Source organism: Danio rerio, chromosome 16, assembly GCF_052040795.2.
Source record: "Danio rerio strain M-AB ecotype USA chromosome 16, GRCz13ab, whole genome shotgun sequence".
NCBI classification, from domain to species: domain Eukaryota; kingdom Metazoa; phylum Chordata; class Actinopteri; order Cypriniformes; family Danionidae; genus Danio; species Danio rerio.
Genome location: NC_141036.1, coordinates 58,429,824 through 58,453,662, shown reverse-complemented (window position 1 = coordinate 58,453,662; position 23,839 = coordinate 58,429,824). Strand labels below are relative to the sequence as shown.

The following is a 23,839-nucleotide window of genomic DNA, read 5'->3' as shown; positions in this document are numbered from 1 at the left end:
TTTTGGGTTAATAATTTAAAATTTTATTTAATTTGCTTATTATGTAGGAAAAGCTTTTTTTTTTTTTTTACTTGATCCCGTACTGCTTAAATCCCTATAAATATCAATGCAAAGAATATTTAAATTAAACACATAATTGTTTAAATTTGAGTCAAATGTGGCCTTTTAGCTTGCTTTTTAAAAGTTTAATACTTAAGAATTTTAATACCATTTTTAGTTTAACAAAATCACTTTGGGAAAAAGGAAGAAAATATAAAAAGAATAAGCATCAAGACATGAAAACATTTCACAGCGATGACCCCAATTCCAAAGATATAATACATTGCTATTAATTTCTGAGACTGTTGATCGTTTCTTAACCAATTTATGCTAAATGTCATTGCCTAATTTCCTAAGTCATTATTCTTTAAATGCTCCACTGATGAAAGTTACCTTCTTTACTTATTAATTTTTTCTGCTAAATATATTTGTTTAACAAAAGAAATACACTGACTCCTTTTATCACCTAAAGGTATAACTAGGTCATTTTATAATCATAATCCTGTTATTCATAATTCTGTTCGTATTTGGAAACAGTTAAAGACTCATTTCAAATTTACCCAAATGTCGTTTTTGCTCTCCATCTCAGCTAACCCCGCTTTTCGCCCTTCGATGTTAGATAATGCATTTGAGTTTTGGAACAGTGTAGGATTGTGAAAAGTAGGGGATTTATATGTAGATGGAAATGTTGCTTCATTTCAGCAGCTGTGTGAGAAATACAATATTCCTTCTAATCACTTCTTTAGATACCTTCAAATAAGAGACTTTGTGAAGTCTAGCATTACTAATTATGCCACAGCATCACCTATGTATCTGGACACATTTCTGGAAAGCTGTTTAAGAGATAGTAGTACCATTTCCTTGCTTTACAAGGGCTTAGAACAGATGAAAAGTCCATCTGTGGAGAACATTAAATCTCCTTGGGAAGAAGAACTTGCAGTAGAAATTCTAAGTGAAATTTGGGAACAAAGTCTTGAACTGGTTCACAAATGTTCTATTAATGCAAGACACTGTCTCATACAGTTTAAAGTGCTTCATAGGCTTCATTATTCCAGGTGTAAATTAAATAAAATATTTCCAGGAGTGTCCCCAGTGTGTGACAAATGTCAGTTCTTAGATTCCAACCTGTCTCATTCCTATTATGTGTCCCAAATTACAGAGTTTCTAGAACAAAATATTTCAAGTCTTTCCAGCTACACTAGACTTTCCGATTGAACCAGATCCTATATTAATTATATTTAGAGTTTCCGAAGAATTCTTGAGACTTACACGGGTACAACAACAGTTTGTGTAATATGGGTTGATCTCTGCTAAAAAACTCATCCTTTTGTTTTGGAAGAAAAAAGAAGTTCCAACTCTAAAATTATGGCTGACAGAGTTAACAGGTACACTACATCTGGAAAAAAATCAGGTATACCTTAATAGACAAGGTTCTGTTATTTAGCAAAAATAACAGAAAAGAAAAATAACAGAAAAGGTCCACTTTTATTTCCTTTTTACAAACTTGTAATTAATATGTTTACTATGCCTTTAGTACCTACGTTTACTGTTGGATAGCACTGGTGGGTGGTTGGTTGGGGGAATGCATGTTTTTATTTATTTATTTATTTATTTTATTATTTATTTTATTATTTATTTTATTATTATTATTATTACTTTTTATAAGTATTAAGTAATTATTAATTTCATGACTGTTTTTTTTTGTTGTTGTTTTCAATTATTATTTTATTTTCTTTACTTTTCAAATCTTTAATTGTTTGAATGCAAGTTTTATGTTTAATAAAATAAAATAATAAAAGTGTATTTTTAAGTAAATGTCAGTGAAATTTTCTGATAATAAAAATATTGAAACCAAGAAATACACTGACTCTCTGACTTGATTGATTAGGACTCTTGAATTCATTTACTGTTCTTAAGGCAAGTACATAATAACTTTTAACTGTTATTAAACGAGCTAAAACTGAACTGTAATCTCTCGTGTGGTCAGGCGTGGCTGTGGGTGCAGGTGATGCGGGATCTGAGGAATGGTGTGAAGCTGAAGAAGGTGCAGGAACGGCAGTATAACCCGCTGCCCATAGAGTTTCAGCTCACGCCATACGAGATGCTGATGGACGACATCCGCGCAAAACGCTACAAGCTGCGCAAAGTCATGGTGAGCTCAGAGAACACAACAGGCGTTTGTATCTGGACACTATGAGTTTTGTGTGGTGTGGGCGCATACATGTATATCAACACAAGAGGACAGAGAGAATATTTAAAGGGCACATAGTTTACCCCTTTTTTATGATTTATTATTAGTATTATGGTTATTCTGAGTGTGTCAGTTTAGGTTCAGTTCAACACACAGCTCAGATTATTTTATTATAATGTGTTCAGAAGTGATGGTGTATTCAGAGCTCGCTGTTTTAGGGGCGTGTTGCTTCACATGAAAATTAGTTTTGGCTTCCCGCCCAACGTAACAAGGGGGCGGAGCCAAGAACTCCCACGCTCTGTGTTTGCAACAGACAGGCTGACAGACTAAGCTAAGCTAGGATCAGCATTCAGCTGTACATGTACGACTCGGACACAGACCAAGCGGAAAGTACAAAATCATTTGTGTCTTTGTATAGTTCTACAGCCAACTGTGTGCTAGTTTCAAGTGCCGAGCTTGTACAATGAGACTAATAACCACGCACACTGAATTAACTTTGACTGAGGCACCGGATGTGCCGCGACACGACACACCAGACACTCTCAGTGGTGCAGCAGAAACATGAAGTGTCCCGAATCGTCGTACCATGCAGCGCCATGCATTCCAGAACTCCAAACACAGGCCTCCACCAGGACAAACACAACGGCGCCCCAAGTCGGCGACCGCCCAGCTGCCGACCTGAGGCGACGCCACTTGCACCCTGACAGAAACCCACGCCCAGAACTCCGAAATGCACGGCGCCACGCAAAGAGGCGCTTCTGGTGTGCGACCTGCAGGCAAGTTTGTTATAATATTTCCAATGGAGAGATGCGCACATAAGACAACGCGCTCGCACTTTTCCAGCTGCACCTAGTTAAGATCACAGGGAGCTTCTGTGATGCGACCGGCTGAAGTTTAAGGTAGACGTAATGAAAAGTACACATGTTTGCAAACCTACCAAAAGGTACAAACAATAATTCTGATTAAAGCGATAATGCGGAGAATGTTGATCTTGTGTTGAGCCCGATGAGCCTTACATCTAAAAATAGAGCACGGGTGTTCCTTTAGTGATATCGCTTTGACCAGCCTGATCTCACGAGAAAACGTAAGTATTTTACGTTTTGCCAGTTTAGTGGCTAATTCGTACGAATTCGTACGATTTCAGTTGTACGAAATGATACGATTTTAAAAAGGAGGTGTGGCACCTAACCCCACCCCTAACCCCAACCGTCATTGGGGGATAAGCAAATCGTACTAAATTGTACGAATTAGATCGTACGAATTCATACCAATTAGCCACTAAATGAAAAAGTTACGAATTGCCGTGAGATTGTGTTGCTTTGACTCACACGCTGAAAATGGTGGACATGAATCAACAAACTGAGGATATGTTGACGCTCCTGTCAATCAGCATTGGTGGGCGGGGGGGCCGCACTCCTATGTCAAGTTGCGGTCGCTCTGAATACCGCTCCAATTGGTCCACTGTTTTTATGTTGTTAAATTAAAAAAAAAAGCTGTGTGTGTTTATATCACCAATATGACTATTAAAAAGTAGATTTTACACCATAGGTGCCCTTTAAATAACTGAGATTGAGAAAAAAATAAACAATAACTATATACAGTTGACATCTAACTTATTCGCCCTCCTGTGATTTATTTATTTTTTTCTTAAGTATTTCCCAAATGATGTTGAACAGATTCAGGAATTTCTCACAGTATTTCCATATATTATTTCCTTCTGGAGAAAGTCTTATTTGTTTTATTGTGGCTAGAATAAAAGCAGTTTTTTATTTCATTACAACCATTTTAAAGTCAATATTATTAGCCCCCTTAAGCAATATTTGTGTTTCAGATGTCTGCAGAACAAACCACTGTTATACAATGACTTGCCTAATTACCCTAACCTGCCTACAGAAATGTGTTCAGATCTCCGTCTCTCTTTCTGTCTCAGGTGAATGGAGATATTCCTCCCAGGTTAAAGAAGAGCGCTCATGAGGTCATACTGGATTTTATCAGATCCAGACCACCTCTCAATCCTGTGAGTGATCCTAATTCACATCTTCTCTATTCATCAGGGCTTGCCTTAGGCCGTACTCACACTAGGTACAGTTGCCTCGAACCGGGCCAAAGCACGGTTCGAGTATGTCCCCCCTCCCGTCTCCCCCGACGGCCCGCGCTCACACCACAAACGGGCTTCGGCACACTTATGTCATCGCTGCTGCGCTGTTCAGTGAGAAGCGCTCTTTCACTCAGCAGCACAGTGGAGATTTCTCTAGTTATATCGTTTCAGTCGTTTGATATGCCGTCAAATATTTCGCCAAACAGTCCTTAGGGATGCGGGGACACGCAGTCAGATAATTCGCCGAACAGATCCGCCACTTTTGGCGCTCATAAACAATCATAAAGCTCTCGTGCTGCAGGAATGAGGAGGTCTGCTGAAGGTGCAGCTGTCATCCAGTGAGGGGTTTGTGTCTTTAATAAGCTACGGCAGTTTGCGTTCACTGAACAGTAAGAATGATTAATAAATCCATATGAAACAGTCCCTTAAAAGACACGTCTCGCTTTCAGTTTCGGGCTTTGGCGCGTTTTGCACTCACACACAAGCGTACCGCGCCAAAACCCAAGTGAACCGCGCTCAGGCACACCTCTTCCAACCGGGCCAGGGCCGGCAAAGTGAACCGTGCTTGAGCCCGATTCAGCGCACTCACACTTCTCAAACAATCCGGGAAACGGGCCTGGGCACGGTACGGATGGCATAGTGTGAGTAGGCCCTTAGTTGATCCAATTCCCCTATAGCGCATGTGTTTGGACTGTGGGGGAAACCGGAGCACCTGGAGGAAACCCACACCAACACGGGGAGAACATGCAAACTCCACACTGAAATGACAACTGGCCCAGCCGGGATTCGAACCAGCGACCTTTTTGCTGTGAGGGCACAGTGCTAACCACAGAGCCACCGTGCCGAGCCACCCCGCACCCTGATATAGTTTGCTTTAATTATTTAGCTCATAAAAATTGCTATTACCTGTTTATTTCAGTATGATCATTACATAAGTAAAAGTTTTTTAATTAAAGTTGCTGATAAAATAGTGTGTTTTTGCAACACTCATTGACAATATCACATATCGCATATTTTCCCTGTATCGTGTGCTTAATTTGAGCTGGATCCTGTTCCGGAAAATCTCAGATATTTGTGTTTTGCTTTCTGGTATTTTTTTTAAGGATCCAGTGTGTGTGTATGTGTAAGAGAGAGAGAGAGAAAAAGAGAATGAGTGCAAGAGAAGGCTGTGTGGATTGTGCGTGCGCGTACACGCACATGACGGTAGTCACCATGCGCAAGTTAAAGCAAAAGTCGCGTTTAATTATTGGCCCTCAACAATATTTTCAGCCAATCAGCTTTCTTATGTTTACAATCACTCTCATTGGTTGGTTGGTTGGTGAAATGTTAAATGTCAAAGTGGCATACCTAAATAATGTCTGTATTTTTAAAATAGCAAAGAGGCAGTCAAGCAAATTTTCATTTTTAAATCCATGAGTAAATCTGATAATGAGCCTGATCAAAAAAGATCTCGAGGAGATGAAACCCTGCGAATGGATCAGGATAGCGGGAGACAGAAGCAAAGCGATCTCAAGTTAGCCAGAAAATATGACCGAAGAGGTAACCGCGGGCTCTTCTTGTGAGCTATTTAATCTTTTTTTTTTTTTCAATTGGCACATAATATGAAGTAATAATAGAAGTGGACTAAATAGTGATTGTTTTGTAGCTACATGTTTTATCATCCATGACTGGCCTATAACGTTATATGGCAGAAAATAGTTATAGACCGTTCAGAAATGTGTGTCTTTTTTGTGCTATCACCATTTAATGGCGTCATGTTCCAGTAAAACTGAAATTGTGTGGTGGACGTCGGTCACGGTAACTTTTGTTTCCTGGTTTTGTTCTGGGTATTATTTATTTACAAATTAAGCACTGATCGTGTGGCCCTGATTAAAATTGTTTACAAAAAAAAAAAAAATGACAATGCTTTCCTCAATAGAAAATCAATGTAGAGCAGGGGTGTCCAAACTTGGTCCTGGAGCTCCAACATTCCTCAACACAGCTGCAAGGATGTTTCTAGAAAGCCTACACTGAAAAAAATAATTCAGAGATTTCTTGTATTTACTCAATGTTTTTACGTTAAGTGGTCGTAAACAATTTATTTGTGTTGAATTTAAATAAACAAATTAAGTTAAACATCATTAAAGTTAATTTGTTTGTTTAAATTCAACACAAATAAATTGTTTGCAACAGTTCTGCATGCAACACTTTTATTAGAGCTTGATTAGCTAGCCCAGGTGTGTCTGATTGGGCTTGGAGCTAAACTTTGCAGGACCTCCAGGACTGAGTTTGGACACCCCTGACGTAGAGGGTTGGATATTTTCCTCCCTGGTGTGGGCGTGGCCTAAATGTGCTCCGTCTGTTTTATTTGCTATGGTGCTGCTTTATGATATCAATATTGTTTGACAAAATTCACTCAATGCATCTTAAATACATTAAATATATGCGTTATTTTAGGTGGCAGCACGAAAACTCAAGCCACAGGCCGAACGTCCTCCCAGCTTACATGAGCGAATACTTGAAGAGATCAAATCAGAGAGGAAATTGAGGCCCGTGTCGCCCGATCAGATCCGCAGGAGTCGATTTGGTAAGAATACAGTACGGTACCTGCATTTAAGATGAACAGAAATGTCATTGTAAAAGAGTTGTCACTTGATCTGAATGTGCATCATGGATCATGTATGAAGGTCACTGCACACACTCACAGCTCCATGTTGTAATCAGACGAGTGACGTTCAGCTCACATGAACAATCACACAAATAAAGACGCCTTGACATTTAGTCTGATTGCAACACAAGTGCCATCTTCTATGTGTGGCCTGAAAATGCTTCAAACATGGCTGATACTGTCATGAGTGTCTCTTATTGTCTCAATGGCACAACATGCCAGCAGTGACGGCTCAAGGATTTTTTGTTGGGGGTGCATTACTTGTCAGACGAGGTGCTAAAAATGAATTCATTTGAGAAATGACGGCTTCATCTAAATAGCACTCGATCACCTTGATTTTTTATACAAAGAAAATTCAAAGGCATTTAAAAAAAAATACTCTTAATTCTCATATAAATAAATATTAAATACTTTAAATCAGTGGTTCTCAAACTGTGGTACGTGTACCACTAGTGGTACGCAGGCTTCCTTCCAGTGGTACACGGAGGAATGAAATATGTCATGTACATGCTACGTATAATTCAAAATTTATAAAAAATTATGTATATAATATGCCATATATTATATATAGGCTATATTTCTGAGGTAATCTGCCAGGTTTTTCAACTGTGCAGAGTTGTAGCTGCTTTACTGGGCCTACTACACTACTGTATTTCAATACTGCTCATTTTGGTGGTACTTGGAGAGACAATTTTTTTCTAAGGTGGTACTTGATGAAAAAAGTTTGAGAACCCCTGGTTTAAATAATAATTTGTATTATTATTTCATTTCCTTATTTATTTAGTTATTTATTTATTTATTTAAATTAGTTTCTTACACATATATACAGTGCATCCGAAAATATTGATAGCGCTTCACTTTTTCCACATTATTTTATGATTTTTATGTCTTATCCCAAAATGGATAAAAGTCATTAATTTCCTCAACATTCTACACACAATCCGCCACAATGACAATGTGGAAAAAGAGTTTTGAAATTTTTGCAAATTTATTAGAAATAAAAAAGCTGAAAAATCAGATGTGCATCAGTATTCACAGCCTCTGCTCAATACTCTGTTGATGCACCTTTGGCAGCGATTACAGCCTTAAGTCTTTTTGAATTTGATGCCACAAGCTTGGCTCACCTGTCTTTGGGAATTTGTGCCCGTTCCTCTTTGCAGTACCTCTCAAGCTCTATCAGGTTGAATGGAAGGTGATGGTGTTCAGCCATTTTCAGATTTCTTGAGAGATGTTCAATAGGATTTAGGTCTGGGCTCTGGCTGGGCCACTCAAGGACATTCTCTGAGTTATTGTGAAGCCACTCCATTAATATTTTGGCGGTGTGCTTTGGGTCCTTGTCCTGCTGGAAGATGAAGCGTCGCCTCAGTCTGAGGTCAAGAGCACTCTTGTGCAGGTCTTCATTCAGGACGTCTCTGTACATTGCTGCATTCATCTTTCCCTCTATCCTGACTAGTCTTCCAGTTCCTGCTGCTGAAACACATCCCCACAGCATGATGCCAACACCACCATGCTTCACTGTAGGGATGCTGTTAGCCTGGTGATGAGCGCTGCCTGCTTTTCTCCAAACACAACGCCTGGCATTCACTCCAAAGAGTTGAAGTTTTAGTCTCACCAGAGCAGAGAGTTTAGTTTCTGATGGTCTGAGAGTCCTTCAGATGCCTTTTGGTAAACTCCAGGTGGGGAGTGTCTTCCGTCTGGCCACTCCTCCATACAGGCCTGATTGGTGGATTGCTGCACAGATGGTTGTCCTTCTGTAAGGTTCTCCTCTCTCCACAGAAGAACGCTGGAGCTCAGACAGAGTGACCATCAGGTTATTGATCACCTCTCTGACTAAGGCCCTTCTCCCCCGATCACTCAGCTTAGATGGCCGGCCAGCTCTAGGAAGAATCCTGGTGGTTACACATCTTCCACTTACGGATGATGGAGACCGCTGTGCTCAATGGAACTTTCAGAGCAGCAGAAATGTTTCTGTAACCTTCCCCAGCCTTGTGCTGTAGTGTAGTCTTGGCTGTAAAATGCGAATATGTGCAACCTTTTAGTGGAAGGTCTTTTTTTAACCAGAAAACAAGGCTTCATGTATATTTATTCACCATAATGGGAATAAATGGCCACTTATTTTTATTTTAAACATTTTTTAATAGTATATAATTACACACAGGAACATGCACACATAGGGCTCAACCTGTGCAGTGCACATGCCCCTTTTAGTCTTGGATAGAAATCCCCCCCCAACCACCCCACCCCCGCTCTTTAGTTCTCGAGCGACATCCACTCCCCAGCTCTTCAGTTCGCGCACGACAGCCCCCCCAACACCCGTTTTCAAGTTGTGCGCGACAACACCGCCACTGCCCCCTACCAACCCCCCCCCCCCCCCCCCCAACTTTTCAAAAATTTTATCCAGTTTTGGGAGACTCTATTACTCAATTAATTTAAGGCAATAAGTTTACTCAATTAATTCTGTTCAGTAAACTTATTCGGGTTTTCGATGTAAGAAGAGAGGGAGAATTTTGGGAAGGATTGGGGTTAATGCCTTTAATACACATTGTCATTTCTAATTTAACGTAACCTTTCATTGGTTTGTTTTATTGTTAAGCTACAAAAAAAGCAAATGTTTTAATTAAATGTGAATAAATCCAATTTTTGAAATAAGCATACTGTTGCTTAACGTGCAAAGGCAGCTTGGCTAGTGTATTCGGCATTAAACTCCATTGTGTTATATATGGAATTCTTATGTTTTCATTATAATAGGGCCATTATAAAATGTAATATATAATGCATTAATTAATATGATTATGAAAGTAATGTTTTCTATTTATTTTGAATTAAATGAGGAAATTATCCATGGCAACTTTGTAGTACAGTTGGATATACAGTACATATCTTCAGAACACTGCCCTCAATCAAATTAGGTTTTTAGCCCTTCAAAAGAAAAAGTTTGGGCACCCCTGGTATAGATTATGCAAAATAAGGCAAATTAATTCAACACATATATTTTCATACACAGAAGCTCACCCGCAAGCGCTGCCACTTACACTATAACCTGTCTCCCTAATAATAATTGTTAATTGACACTGTTCTGCTGTTGTGAATCTAAACTCCTGCCTGTTTTCTTGCAGCCATTCGGCCTCTTAGCATGTCTCAGAGTTTTGATTCCTCAGGTAAAGCTGTGCTGTAGTGCTGTCTGTGCTGAATCAGCTTTATTTGTTGCGTCTCATGTCATTTCATGTCCAGACATTCATTTGAGGGTCTAAAGATTTCTAAATTTGTTATATTTTTAATGGCAAGTGTCAGTAATTAAGATCATGATATATTTTAATAAGGCCATTTTGTTATAGATATTGTTCATATTCAGAGACCCTTAAATGAAATGTGACCAAATGTGAAAACTTTGATAAAGTAAGTGGAATAAGTGGTTACTTATTAACACTTTTTTTGGTTATTTATGATTATTATTATTATTATTTTATTTATTTTTTATTTCTCCAAACTTTTTTTTTTTAGAATATGCAAAAAGGTACATAAATTGGGATCATACAAATATAAAGAAACATCAACAAAAGCAACAAAAAACAAAACAAAAACAACAACAATAGTCAGGTACTGGTAGGTGCGTGTGTGTGTGTGTGTGTGTGTGTGTGTGTGTGTGTGTTTACTATAATAATAATAACTGACAACAACAATAATAATAAACTACAAGTACACAACTACTACTTCAGAAAGTTACTAATATTACAACTACTACTGCTGCTACAGACACAACCATGGCTATTAATACAATGTCTACTAATACTGATACTACTACAACAACTACTACTACTGATACTACTACAGCGTCTGCTACAACGAATACTACAAAAACAACATCTACCACTACTACTACTGATATTACTACAGCAATCACTGCTACTACAACATCTACATCGACAACATCTACTACTGATAATACTACACCAACAACGACTACTACTACGACTACTACAACACCTTTACTACTTCTGATACCACTATACCAACAACATCAACTACTACATGAACCACTACAACTACTACTTCAATAATCACAACCACAATCGATACTACTACTACTACTACTTCTACTACAACTACAGTTACCTTAATAACGACATTGGTATAAATACTTGATATAAATAGTGATAATGAGGAGATAACCAGAGGACAAGTCAAAACAGTAATAATAATTATAATGATAACAAAAGTAAAAGTAATACCATTAATGATGAAAGTGACGAGGTGATGATTATTATTAAGATATTCGCCCTCCTGATTTTTTTTTTTTTTACTTTCCAGATATTTCCCAAATGATTCAGGAATTGTTCACAGTATTTCCTATAATTATTTGTTTTATTACGGCTAGAATAAAAGCAGATTTAAAGGCATTTTAAGGTCAATATTATTAGCCCCCCTAAGCTATATATTTTTTGTTTTGTCTCCAGAACAAACCACTGTTATACAATGACTTGCCTAATTACCCTAACTTCACCCTAATTAGTTAAGCCTTTAAATGTCACTTAACGCTGAATTCTAGTGTCTTGAAGAAAATTTAGTCTAATATTATTAACTATGATCATGGCAAAGATAAAAGAAATCAGTTATTAGAAACTAGTTGTTTAGAAATGTGTTGCACACTCTATTCTTAACTATTGTGTGGTGTTTAAATGTGTTTATATTATAAGACACCGGCTAACTGTAACACACTCTGATCTGAGAGCAGGTTTTTACAGAATGAGTCGCTGTGAAGGGTTTTTTCAGGGAGGATGAGTGTGCAGAATTCAATCTGAGGATAAATGGAGTGTTCAGGATCCACAGACAGAAGAAAGTCTGTTTTCTTCAATTGCAAATGCATTTTACAGTTAAATAGCGGCATCACGGTACTGTGATGCTGTTGAAATGGTAATACCACCTGACTTTCTAATGTACAACAGCTCTAAATGGTGTTTGGAAACTTTAGTCACATTAACAGTGGTCTAATCTATTACAAATTGAGAAAATATTAAAGCAAAATCAAGGATTCTGTGCAGGTTTGGTGTAGGTTAGATTAAAAAAAAACTAAAAATCACAATTTTAGGCTTTTAAACGTCTTGAGGATTGCATTAGAAACATTACATAATATGTTTTGATTCTTTAATAATTTTACCAGGTTTTAGTCTGTAATTTTGCATATAAATATATGAGCAAATCTATCGTGGTTACATTTTTAGGGCACCCGTAGAATTGTTTTCTTTAAGTAGTACAAACTACGAAGGGATCAAAGCATTGTATAATACCCAGTAATGAGATTAACTGTGCCATTAGAACAAATATATATGGAAGTAACCAGTGTTGGACAAAGTTACTTCTAAAAGTAATATATTACAATTTTAAGCCTATCCTAATCTTAAAAAATAAAAATACATTGCTCACCTTTGCTTAAAAAGTTACTAAGAAACACATTTAGTTTCTTAAGATTGTAAAATAGTACTTTTAAAAGTAACTTTAATCAACAATGGAAGTAACATAATAAACTGAATATAATTATAATGATTATGATAATGACAATAGCACATAAACATTTTCATTTAATTAACAAGTGTACTAAATATAGACCTCTACCTTTAGAAAAACATTATTATTTCTGCTTTTATAGGCTCATTTTGTAATTGAGGATGATTTATTTAGCCTAAACTATATATTACAAGCAAACTTTGTGTCTGTTATGCAAATGTATCATTATCAAACCAGGACATGACATGCTCATCAATGAATCATTTAGGATTAGTACTCGTTGAAATGCTCCAAAACTCTTTAGAATATAGATTTATTTGTTTGTTTCTTTATTTATTTATTTGCTGATTTATTATTTTATTTATATTCAGTGGAGTTGTTCTTTATTTCGCCATGCAGTCAAATTACTATAAGCTGTGTTACAGTACAGTTGTGACAGATGTTGTGATATACAGTTGAAGGCAGAATTATTGCACCCCCCCCCCCTTTTTTTTTTTATTTTTTTATTTTATTCTTTTTTATATATTTCCCAAAGGATGTTTAACAGAGCAAGGAAATTTTCACAGTATGTCTGATAATATTTTTTTTCTTCTAGAGAAAGTCTTATTTGTTTTTTGTCTTTTGATTTTTTTTCCATATAATTATCTTTATAGGATTTTAACAATACAGACAAAGCAAAACATCTTCAAAAGATACACAAAGAAAATTACCACACCAAACACAGCTCAGATTACATATAAAAGAGCACTACCCCACATTAAACAGATCAGAAAAAAAGGATAATAACATGTTTTTCAGATAACAATACAGTTACAATATTCCTTTCAGCATGATAGGGCAAAGACCAGGTTCCAAATAATCAAAATATAGAGTCCAAACTTAAAAAATATTATTATTTTGTGTAAAACATGGGTAAGATGTTCCAGAGGAATTAACTCAAAAATTGTATTGTGCCAACCTTTAAGTGATGGAGATTTATCACTAACCCAATTAAGTAAAATATTTTTTCTGGCGGCAAAGGTTAATATATTATACGATTTCTTATTAGCTGATGAAAAAATGTGTCCAATAGGTAAACCTTAAATCAATGAAACTGGGTCAAAATCCAACGTCAACTTTTTTGTTTTATTTTGGCTAGAATAAAAGCAGTTTTAAATTTTTAAACACCATTTTAGGGACAATTATTAGCCCCTTTAAGCTATTTTTTTCCTATTGTCTACAGAACAAACCATCCTTATACAATAACTTGCCTTATTACCCTAACCTGCCTAGTTAACCTAATTAACCTAGTTAAGCCTTTAAATGTCACTTTAAGCTGTATAGAAGTGTCTTGAAGAATATCTAGTCTAATATTATTTACTGTCATCATGGCAAAGATAAAATAAATCAGTTATTAGAAATGAGTTATTAACACTATTATGTTTAGAAATGTGTTGAAAAAAATCTGCTCTCTATTAAACAGAAGTTGGAGGAAAAGATAAACAGGGGAGCGAATAATTCTGACTTCAACTGTAGGTCTTAAATTTCATTTAAAATGTTCCTGATGGACTTAAACATTCATAAAGCGATAGTTCACCCCAAAATTTTTACCCTAAACTTTACTTTCAAATTTGCTCACTACTACTTTTCTGTTGAACACAAAAGAAGATATTTTGAAGAATGTTCGACGCCGGTAACCATTGACTTCCAAAACACTGGTTTCCAACATTTTTCAAAATATCTGCTTTTGTGTTTATTACGCCTCAAGTCTAGGGGGAAAACAGCATGGGCATAATAAACGAAAAAACAAATTTGTTGGGGTGTTGGATTTCACAAACTAAACAAAAACTTAATGCAAAAGATCCCCTTCGGTCGAAAACCAAACTCGGACACTCAGTTGAGAGTAATTGAATAGATTTATTATTAAAAAAAGTAGTAATTTTAATGAGCATCTATTCAGGGTGGCCACAGGCCAAAATAACAAACTAAATAATCTGCAAAGTAAATGAACTAAACTATCTATAAATATTTGGTCACACTTTACAATAAGGTTTATTAGTTAATGTTAATTAATGCTTTTACTAACATGAACAAACAATGAACAATACATTTACTACAGTATCTGTTCATGTTAGTTAACGTTAGTTAATGAAAATACAGTAGTTCATTGTTAGTTCATGTTAACTCATGGTGCATTAAATAAGGTTAAGAAGCATGGACTTGGATGTTATTAATGCATTAGTAAATGTTCAATTATGATTAATAAATGCTGTACATGTGTTGTTCGTGATTAGTTCATGTTAGTAAATGCATTAAGTAATATTTAATATTTAAAGAAAAATATTTAAAGAAAAATACAGGAAGCTTACCTTCCTCCCTAAACATAAACATAGTCAAAAGAAATCAAATAGATAGGCAGGCCACCCCTACAAACTCAAACTCTCAAAAGAAGTTGAACGTATTCAATGGTAACAAGTTTGAATGTTGGTCGTCGGCAGGAGGGGTAAGGGAAATCCAGGAGCTCCACTCCCAGCAACCATCGCAGCACAAATGAGTTCCTCAAACCCTGCCAGAAGCTCCTTTTTATACATGCTGGTATAGAAGCCTATGGGATAACAAAAAACAACAAGAAGGCGGGACAAAGAGAAAGACACATGCAATACGCTATAAAAAAAATATATATATTTCATTAATATATAAGCATAATTTCTCCCCACATCGCTATTTCATTTGGAATAATAGAGACATTTTATCCAAGCGCAAATCTCTTTTTTTAAATAATTGGTTTGAAAACAAAATTAATCTAGTTAGTCAATTATATAATAAAGAAGGTGTACTCTTTTCTTACGATGAATTCCTCTTTTATTACAAAATTTCAATTACCCAACAAGAATTTTCAACTGTTATTAATTCAATTCCTTCAGGGGTCCATATGTTATTTAGAGAAATTAATCAAGTCCATGCTTTTGATGCATCGTCTTTTGATGTCACTAAATCATATGTGGGCAAAACCTGTTTTAATATATATACCAAGAGGAATAATAAAGCTATCCATACCCTTTTCCAAAGAGAATTTATTACTCTACCTTATATTCAATCTTATTGGATGTCTTTATTAAAGGATCAACTGATTTGCTGGAAAAAAAGTGTGGCTGTTACCACAGAAATACCATGTTAGAAATAAAATTAAAGAAATATCTCAATAATCTTCTGTTTCTTAAAATCTTCATATTTTATCCAGCAAAACATTATTTACAAAAATGTAAAAATGGGATTAATATAAAATGTATTTTTTGTAATGAATATGAGTCGACTGTGTTATACTTATTTTGGCATTGCGCATACTCAGTCAACTATGGAGTGTGGTGCAAAAATTTATTAATAACAAATTACAGTGTTCTAAACCTCTATCATTGTAGTGGGAAAATGTACTTTTTGGCATTTTTATGGACCCTATTCAAGAGGAAAATTGTTTTTATTTAATTAATTTAATTATTTTGCAAACAAAATTTTACATTCACAAATGTAAATTTACCAACAAGAAACCCAACTTCAAGATGTTGATGACTGAATTATGCTTATATATTAGTAGTATCAGAGACTCTAAATAAGAAAGCCCTACACACTTTAAAACTTTGTGAACTCTACAATATATTTATTTGATTTTTACATATGTATATTTGTATTTGATTTATGCTTACCCCCTGGCATGTATATTTGTATATATATTTCTTTTTGTATTGTTAAAATGTTACAATACAAAAATAAAAATAAATAAATAAATAATAATAAAATAATACGCTATAAAAAATAAATAAAAAACTTTAGTCGTGTTTAACAGAAGAAAAGAAACTCAAAGATGTTTGTGACAAGGTAAACAAATGATGACATGATTTACTGCTTTGGGTGAACTGTCCCTTTAAAATTGACTTAGTAAAACTTGCAGAATCCCTGAAAATGAGGACTGTTGGTCACATCATGTGACAGAAGATTTTGATGTTCTTTAGAGCAGAGTTTCTCAACTGCTGGGTCGCAACCCAAAAGTGGGTCATAGGAACATTTTCAGTAGGTCGTGGAGTGTGTGGTCAAATAAAAAACAACAAAAGTTAAATTTTTTACTGATTTTTATCTATTTATCTATTTTTTACTGACTTTTATTTTGAAATGCGTGCACGACAACCCTATCGTTTGACACGTGAAACTTATTTTAGTTATAGCAACAGATATGTCGACAAAAAAGACTTAAAGCCTCAGTGTGTCATAAGTAGCGAGGTGCTCTCACAAGAGAGCATGACACCTTCTAGATTAAAACGACATTTAGAAACCAGACAACCTGTTTTACTAAAAGTTTAGTTTAAGGTAACTAAACCTTTCCTTACCCTAACCACTGTTTACAGTATTTGTCATTTTTACTTCGTAATATTTCTATAAATTGATACATTTTATTAAAAGACAATAATAAAATATAGTTTATTTGTAAGTCTTGGTGATTTTCTTATGATTTATCAGTCACTACTTGCATATGTTAACAAATAAATACAAATTAAATTAAATATATTAAATAGACTAACTCTTGAGAGATTTTTCACAATTAAGCTCAGACACCGCAGTAAAAATGTGCTTGATATGTTATCGTTTACGTCACCTTCATTCACTGTGCCATCATGTTTGGTGATGTTTTGTGTTTGTTGTGTTTCTGACACTTGTGACTAACCGCTAATGCTGAGTAACACTGTCAACATCATGTACAAGGACAAATGTCAAACACTAGCAGAGTGTGCTGATTACACTGAGCTCATGGATGTGTGGGATTTTAGGTCAAATCTACAAGTTTTTTGGTTTTATTTTAAGGTGTTTTTGTTTAAGTGATGACAATTTTTTTTCAAAGTTGTAAATAAGATGATGCAATGCATAAACAATAGCATTTGTAATTACTTTGGAAATTGAATAACAATCTCTGAGTGAAAACAGTTTCAAGGTAAAGCCTTACATTTGTTTTCAGTGTTTTATTGTGAAATAGAAATGCAAATATATGCAAAAAAGAAACTAAAAACAAATGAATAAGATTATTTGTTATCAAGATTAGTATAGTTAACTAAAACCATAAAACAGTATATAGACTACCTGACAGAAGTCTTGTCGTGGATCCCAGTTGTAAGAGCAACAAATAATAAGTTGACTTATAGTTGATCATTTGTAAAAGTGGCAGAAGGTGGATTTTTTTTTTATTAAATTTTTTTTACATTATTTATTTATTTATTTCTTTAAGTATTTATTATATGACTCTTCTATTTTATCTGCTTTATGACATAATGTTGTAAAAAGCAGAGTCATTTATTTATTTATTTTTATTTTTATTTTTTTTCATTTCACATTTCATATACCTGCAAGACAAACCTAGAAATCTACTTAAACTTATAATATTTCTCAGTTTACCATTTTTTATTCCTTTTCATCAAATAATTCAGTCTTTGTGATAGGAATTGGCTACTCTTAAGACATTAAAAAATCATAGTGTTTCCAAACTTTAGTCTGGTAGTATATATATATATATATATATATATATATATATATATATATATATATATATATATATATATATATATATATATATATATATATATATATATATATATATGATTTTGCCAAGTACGATGCAGTGATCGTGGATTAACATCTATGTTGATCCTGGAACATTACTTTTGTTCAAAAATGTAATCCATACCTATTTTCTACTCCTAAACCCGACCATATCTGTAAATTATTCCCAAAAGAATGATTTAAAAAAGAATAATAAAAGAATAATAGTATAGAATACTAGTAGGATAACACTCATGTAGAAGTGTATAAACCTAACCGTAAGCCTAAACTCAACATAAACGGTAAACACATCCCTTTATTCTGATTGGCTGATTGGAATGTTGTTCCAGGATCAACATAGATGTTCATCCAGGAACAAGTCCGACTGGCTGAAATCAGGTTGGCGATATATTTATACTGTATACACAGTCATTTCTGGAATTTTTCAGGCTTTTGGAAAATTCTGACTTAATTTTTTTGTTGAAATGAAAATAAATGCTGTGAAATATATTTTTTTCCACAATGATGCCTCTTGTATATCGCCTTATTAATGTAATTTCCAGTAAAATACATAATATAATAAAATAACACTCTTTGTAATGCCTGACTGCTGTTTAAAGCAGTCAGAAAAAAACTGAATACTCGGGTAATCATAATTCATTTTGAGCTCAATTCCTTTCATGCATAATCCTCTCTGTGTTTGTTTTCTTGTCCTGCAGACGTGTCTTCATCTGACGGGGCGAGGAAGGCCTCCAGCACACTGTCATTGGCCAACGCTTCGTCTTTCCAGCAGAACAGCTCCGGCTTTCAGAGGAAAAGACTTCAAGCCCCGACTCTGGCTGAAATGGACAGCTCTGATTCAGACGTGAGGATTGTCATGCAGTTTTTCTTGCCCAAATGCATGCCACAGCTTTACTATGGCTTTCTAGTTCATTTTTCAGTTCAGTTTGCACCAACGCTGGGTTTTAGCTATGAAAGGTTCTACTTTGAATCACTTTAAGTCTGCATGAATCAGAAGTTGCTGAGACTTTTATTTAAGTATGTTAATGTACTCGCAACTAAAACAGAATATTGAATTTTATTTTACGCCTTGTAACTAACATTCTTGAGCAGTATACAAAGTAGGGGTGTTCGGTTTCGGGTTTTTCGGAGTCGACTCCGATTCTCTATTCCTAATTTTGGAGTCACCGACTCCATTTACATTCACTTAAAATAGCGCAAGAATTAAACATGCTGTATCATATCGCGCCTTACACAATGCTACTGTGTCAATTGCAGTTTTTCCTCTGGTCAGACAAAGCCAGCAGTAAATCATCTGCTAGTTATCAACCTACACTTTTTTTAAAGCATATTTAATTGTCTAGTTTAGATAATTTGAAAAATTACTTTGCAATCTTGGAGCAATCTTTTGCATCTTCTTTAATGAAGAGATGTACAGCAGTTCATTAACAAAGATAAAAAAAACACCTCAACTTAGCCCGAAACAACGTTTAAAATATATAATAGTCTAAATATCTTCTTAATATAAATGTTTGACACTTGAATACTACACCAAGTGAGTGAAATAATTTGGTACAGCAGACGGTCACACAAGGCACGACCCAAATCTGCCGTTTTTAATTTCTTTCTTCTTCTTTTTTTTTTAAAACTCCAACCGATCAATAATTTACAAAATAAACGAGAAGAATGAATTGGTCCTACGCCACCCAACCCGCTCTGAGCTGGTATCGAACTGGCGACCTTCCGCATGGGAGTCGGGTGCTCTACCAAGGAGGCTAAAGACCATGGACACTAGTGTCTGTCGCTAGAGCACCTTTTATGCTGCGTTTATACCAGTCGATGCAAATGTGCAAATAGACATCCTATGGCTCGATGCGCGCGAATTGCGCGAATCGCTCGAGTTCAAAAATCTGAACATCAGTGGACGTTCGTGCCGCGATAACGAATAAGGAGTTTGCTCTTGTAGGGGCATGATTGTGACGTATCGCCTGTTGTGGGTGTCCCAGGAAAAATCTCCAGCCGATACCGACAAGAAGTTCATCAAATTGAGCTGGGCTCAGTCAGAAGCACCGCTGAAAGCCTCCGTCAGCCAGGTTAAGTTTCTGGAGGAGTTTATGAGCTCACAGAGCTGGATGCACCTCTGAAAGAATGTAGTGGACTCAGACACGGCCCTAAACGTATCTACTAGGGATGTAACAGTATCAGAATTTCATGGTACGGTAATACCTCGGTATGAATGTCACGGTACGGTATTTATTGAATCATTTACAGGAAAAACAAAACTTATAAAAAAACTCCAAAAAAGTGCCAAAAGTGTCAATGACATACAAATTAGTCATCTATCTGTAAGCTTTGAAACACTAACTTCAATTTTAATAACAAAAAATATTAAACCATGTAAAAAAATAAAGTTTCAATTTAGTTTTGTTGAAAACTCATCACATTCAACATTTAATCACTCACTCACTTAGATAGAGATGGGTTTAAAGGGAAATTATCATATAAATATAATCTGGTAAAAGCTGGTATCTCTGGGCATTTACAATGTCCCCTGCAACAGAAAAAAACCCTCTCATTTGGGACTGAGGTTTCTGGGACAAGAGAGATATGACTTGGCCCAGGTTGACAGCAGTGGGTAACGTTGTGCATTGTCTTTCCCCCACTTGAGAGGACAAACCATGAGTGAGATAGAGGTCTCTTTGCGGTACAAGTCAATGTCTGCATCAATCTGAGCAGTGTGCTGTGTTTCTGCAGTCCCCATGACTGCTATTAGTCGTATTCCCCAACTTGAAGGCACGTGCACACATAGGGCTCAACCTGTGCAGTGTACATGCCCTTTTTAGTCTTGGATAGAAAATGCCCTTCCAAAATGATCAAAAGTGCCCCCGCGACGCAACACAACCTCCGTCCAGCCCTTCAGTACAACACCGCTCGAGTATGCGCGCTCAACCCCCCCACGGCGCTTTACAATACGCGCGCGACAACACCGCTATTCAGTACGTGCGCGGCGACAACACCCGCTTTAGGTTCGATCATTTCCATCTTTTTTTCATCTCCGCTACTAGCAGCACACTCCATTTCCGCATTACTGGATCTGTAGCGTCCGCGTCTGTTCCGAAGTGAATTTGACGCGCGAATGAAGCGAGTAAACTCAAATGTTCACGCAGCAATTTACGCACAAATAGCGCGATTTATCCGCGCGCTCCGCGTCTGGTGTGAACACAGTATTAGAGGTCAGAAAAATGAGGTTTACCTGCACAGCACTTACTAGCTGGCCTCTGTTACACGTTCAGGGCCAAAACAAAACCACGACCACATGTATTGTCAGATTTTGTGACAATAAATAAATCTTGGCTACTTTTGTCATTATGATTAGTGCTTTATTTATTTATTTATTTATTTATTTGAGAAATAGGCAGAGGTTAAATAAATAATTTACTTGAGCATATAGCAGCAGCCAATTGCTTAACATAACATTGTAATTTTACCTGCAGTTCATTTAAGACGTCGATCTGCCAATAGTATCCACTCCAAATTCACACACATATACATATATAAGTTATATTTCATTTATAACACAGCAAGTCTGACATCGCAGTCAAATCTAAACCAAAATGCTTTAAAACCAAAATGCAAAAGGTCTACATGCCTTATATGAATTTTAAAGTGAAAGCGAGCTTCATCCAGCAGCACTATTTATAATGGCCTAGGCTTAGAATGCCTTTGGTCGTGAAATTCAGTAGCAAAAGCATAAAACATGTAAACATGCACACAAAAGCGGGCAACTTCGATGTTCATCATGCTCGAGAATGAGCATTATAACTGTAGAATGTAATTGCTTCATTCAGGAGGGTTTGAAAAATCTGACTCCACTTTGGGAGTCGATTCCTGTCCTGGAGTCGATTCCAGTACTTGGTCCATTAAGAGTCGAGGAATCAACTGTTTTGCAGTCGACTCTCCATCCCTAATACAAAGTGAACTAAACACCCAGGTTGGACTCTACAAGTACTTCTAACAGAAACAATATTGTGCATGAAATTGTGCAAAAGAAGTATTTAAGGTTGAAAAAGTAAGGAGTGCAACATGATTTATGATACATTCATAAGTGAACACTGTTTACCTTATTGAGTGCTTGTAAAATTAATTTAAGAAAAGTATCCGTTGCACATAGTTTTGATGCATCTGATTGGCTGGTTGCCTGATTTAAGCAAGTCGGACTTGTTCCTGGATAAACATCTGTGTTTATCCTGGAACAACATTCCAATCAGCCAATCAGAATTAAGGGATGTGTTTAACATTTATGTTGAGTTTAGGCTTACGGTTAGGTTTATGCACTTCTACATGAGTGTTACTCAACTATTATTCCCCTCTGATTTTGGGTTATCATTTACAGTTATGGTTGGGGTTAGGGGTTGTGAATGGGTATGGATTACATCTTAATGTTTCAGGATCAACATAGATGTTAATTCAGGATCATTGCATCGTACTTGGCAAAATCATAACGTGCTGGCTATTCATGTCCTGCCTCCATCTGTACATCCTCATAAACTCAGGATAAAAGTCTGTGTTAACAGAAAGTCTTCATGGTAACAAATAGGCCGTATTGCACTGGTTTGGTTTTGTCAACTCTGAAACTAATCCTGTAATCCAGAGTTTGTTTAGCCAGCATTATGGTCCAGTAATGTGCTGTTTTTCTCAGGATGAGACTGTAGGCCACAGGTCCGCCAGCTGCTCCAGCATCTCTACAACCATGGTGGACGACACGTCGCCAGAGTCTGTCTTGGGCAAGAAAAGTGAGTCCTTCTTGGTGCACACTTTGATGTGATGTTCCTAAACAAATTTCGAGAGCAGATATTATCAGACCTGTGACTTAACCTTTGATTATCTGTGAACCTCTAAGTCTCTAAGACTAAAACCTTGTCTGATAAACTCAAAACAATTATTTTATGTCCTTATTATTATTTTATTTTTTATTATTTATTTATTTATTTGTTTTTTTGTTGTTGTTTATTTAATCACAATTTAATAGTTTTTGTTATTTTTATTTTTGTTATAATTTTTCATGTGGCGATCAGGACTCAAATTAAATGGTGTATATTATCTTATTACCTAATGTAAATTTCTGACATGGTTTTGCACTAAAAACATCCAATAAAAAATATATATTTGAAATAAATATATATATTGTCACCGACTGAGTCCCAGTTATTCCCCTCTCTGGCCAGCAGAGGTCATCATCACCGGACTTCTGACATTACGTCATTCCCAAAGACTGATTGCCACACACACCTGCAGCACATCTCCTGATTGCCACGCTCACACATATAAGCAGCACACACCCACCTCAGTGTGAAGTCTTGTTCTGCCCAAGCAAACACTACTGAGCGGTCCTTACTCTTGCCTGGTTTCCCCGTTGCTAACCCGGACTGTATATCGACCTTGTCTTGCCTGCCGCCTGCCTTGAACCTAACCTGAAAACCGACTCTGATCCTGCTGCAAGCATTTGACCCATGTCTGCTTACTCACCCTGTGTTTGCCTACCGCCAGCCCTTCGACTTGAGACAACTGTGTTTTATGCGAGTTCGCACACAAGTACCATCTGTGTGCTTATTATTAAACTCTATTTAATAAATATACTGCAAATAGATCCCTTTGTGTCAGACCCTTTGTTACATTTATTTATTTATATATATATATATATAATTAGAGAGAAAGGTGGTGCATCGGGTAGCACTGTCACCTCACAGCAAGAAGGTCGCTGGTTCGAGTCTAGGCTAGGTCAGTTGTCATTTCTTTTTTTTTC

The 23,839-nt window shown here is 36.1% G+C and overlaps 1 protein-coding gene and 1 long non-coding RNA gene across 6 annotated transcripts in view; one reads left to right on the top strand and one right to left on the bottom strand.

Annotated features, from left to right (window-relative positions):
* The window catches only part of spire1b (spire-type actin nucleation factor 1b), a 79,608-nt gene that overhangs the window by 38,756 nt on the left and 17,013 nt on the right, over nt 1-23,839 (top strand). For 4 of the 5 annotated variants that reach the window (XM_087288026.1, XM_087288028.1, XM_087288027.1 and 1 more), the window contains exons 7-11: nt 2,027-2,191; nt 4,161-4,247; nt 6,765-6,894; nt 18,756-18,901; nt 22,736-22,829. In XM_087288026.1, the coding sequence (XP_087144152.1) occupies nt 2,027-2,191; nt 4,161-4,247; nt 6,765-6,894; nt 18,756-18,901; nt 22,736-22,829 (622 nt within the window). Of the gene's footprint in view, nt 1-2,026; nt 2,192-4,160; nt 4,248-6,764; nt 6,895-10,091; nt 10,134-18,755; nt 18,902-22,735; nt 22,830-23,839 lie in introns of all 5 variants that reach the window. The other variant, XM_087288025.1, reaches the window with a different exon arrangement.
* LOC147833524 (uncharacterized) lies at nt 3,713-6,211 on the bottom strand. Its single transcript, XR_015512317.1, has 2 exons — nt 4,830-6,211; nt 3,713-4,784 (listed from the first exon to the last, which is right to left on the bottom strand). It is a non-coding gene; the product is annotated as an uncharacterized LOC147833524 (long non-coding RNA).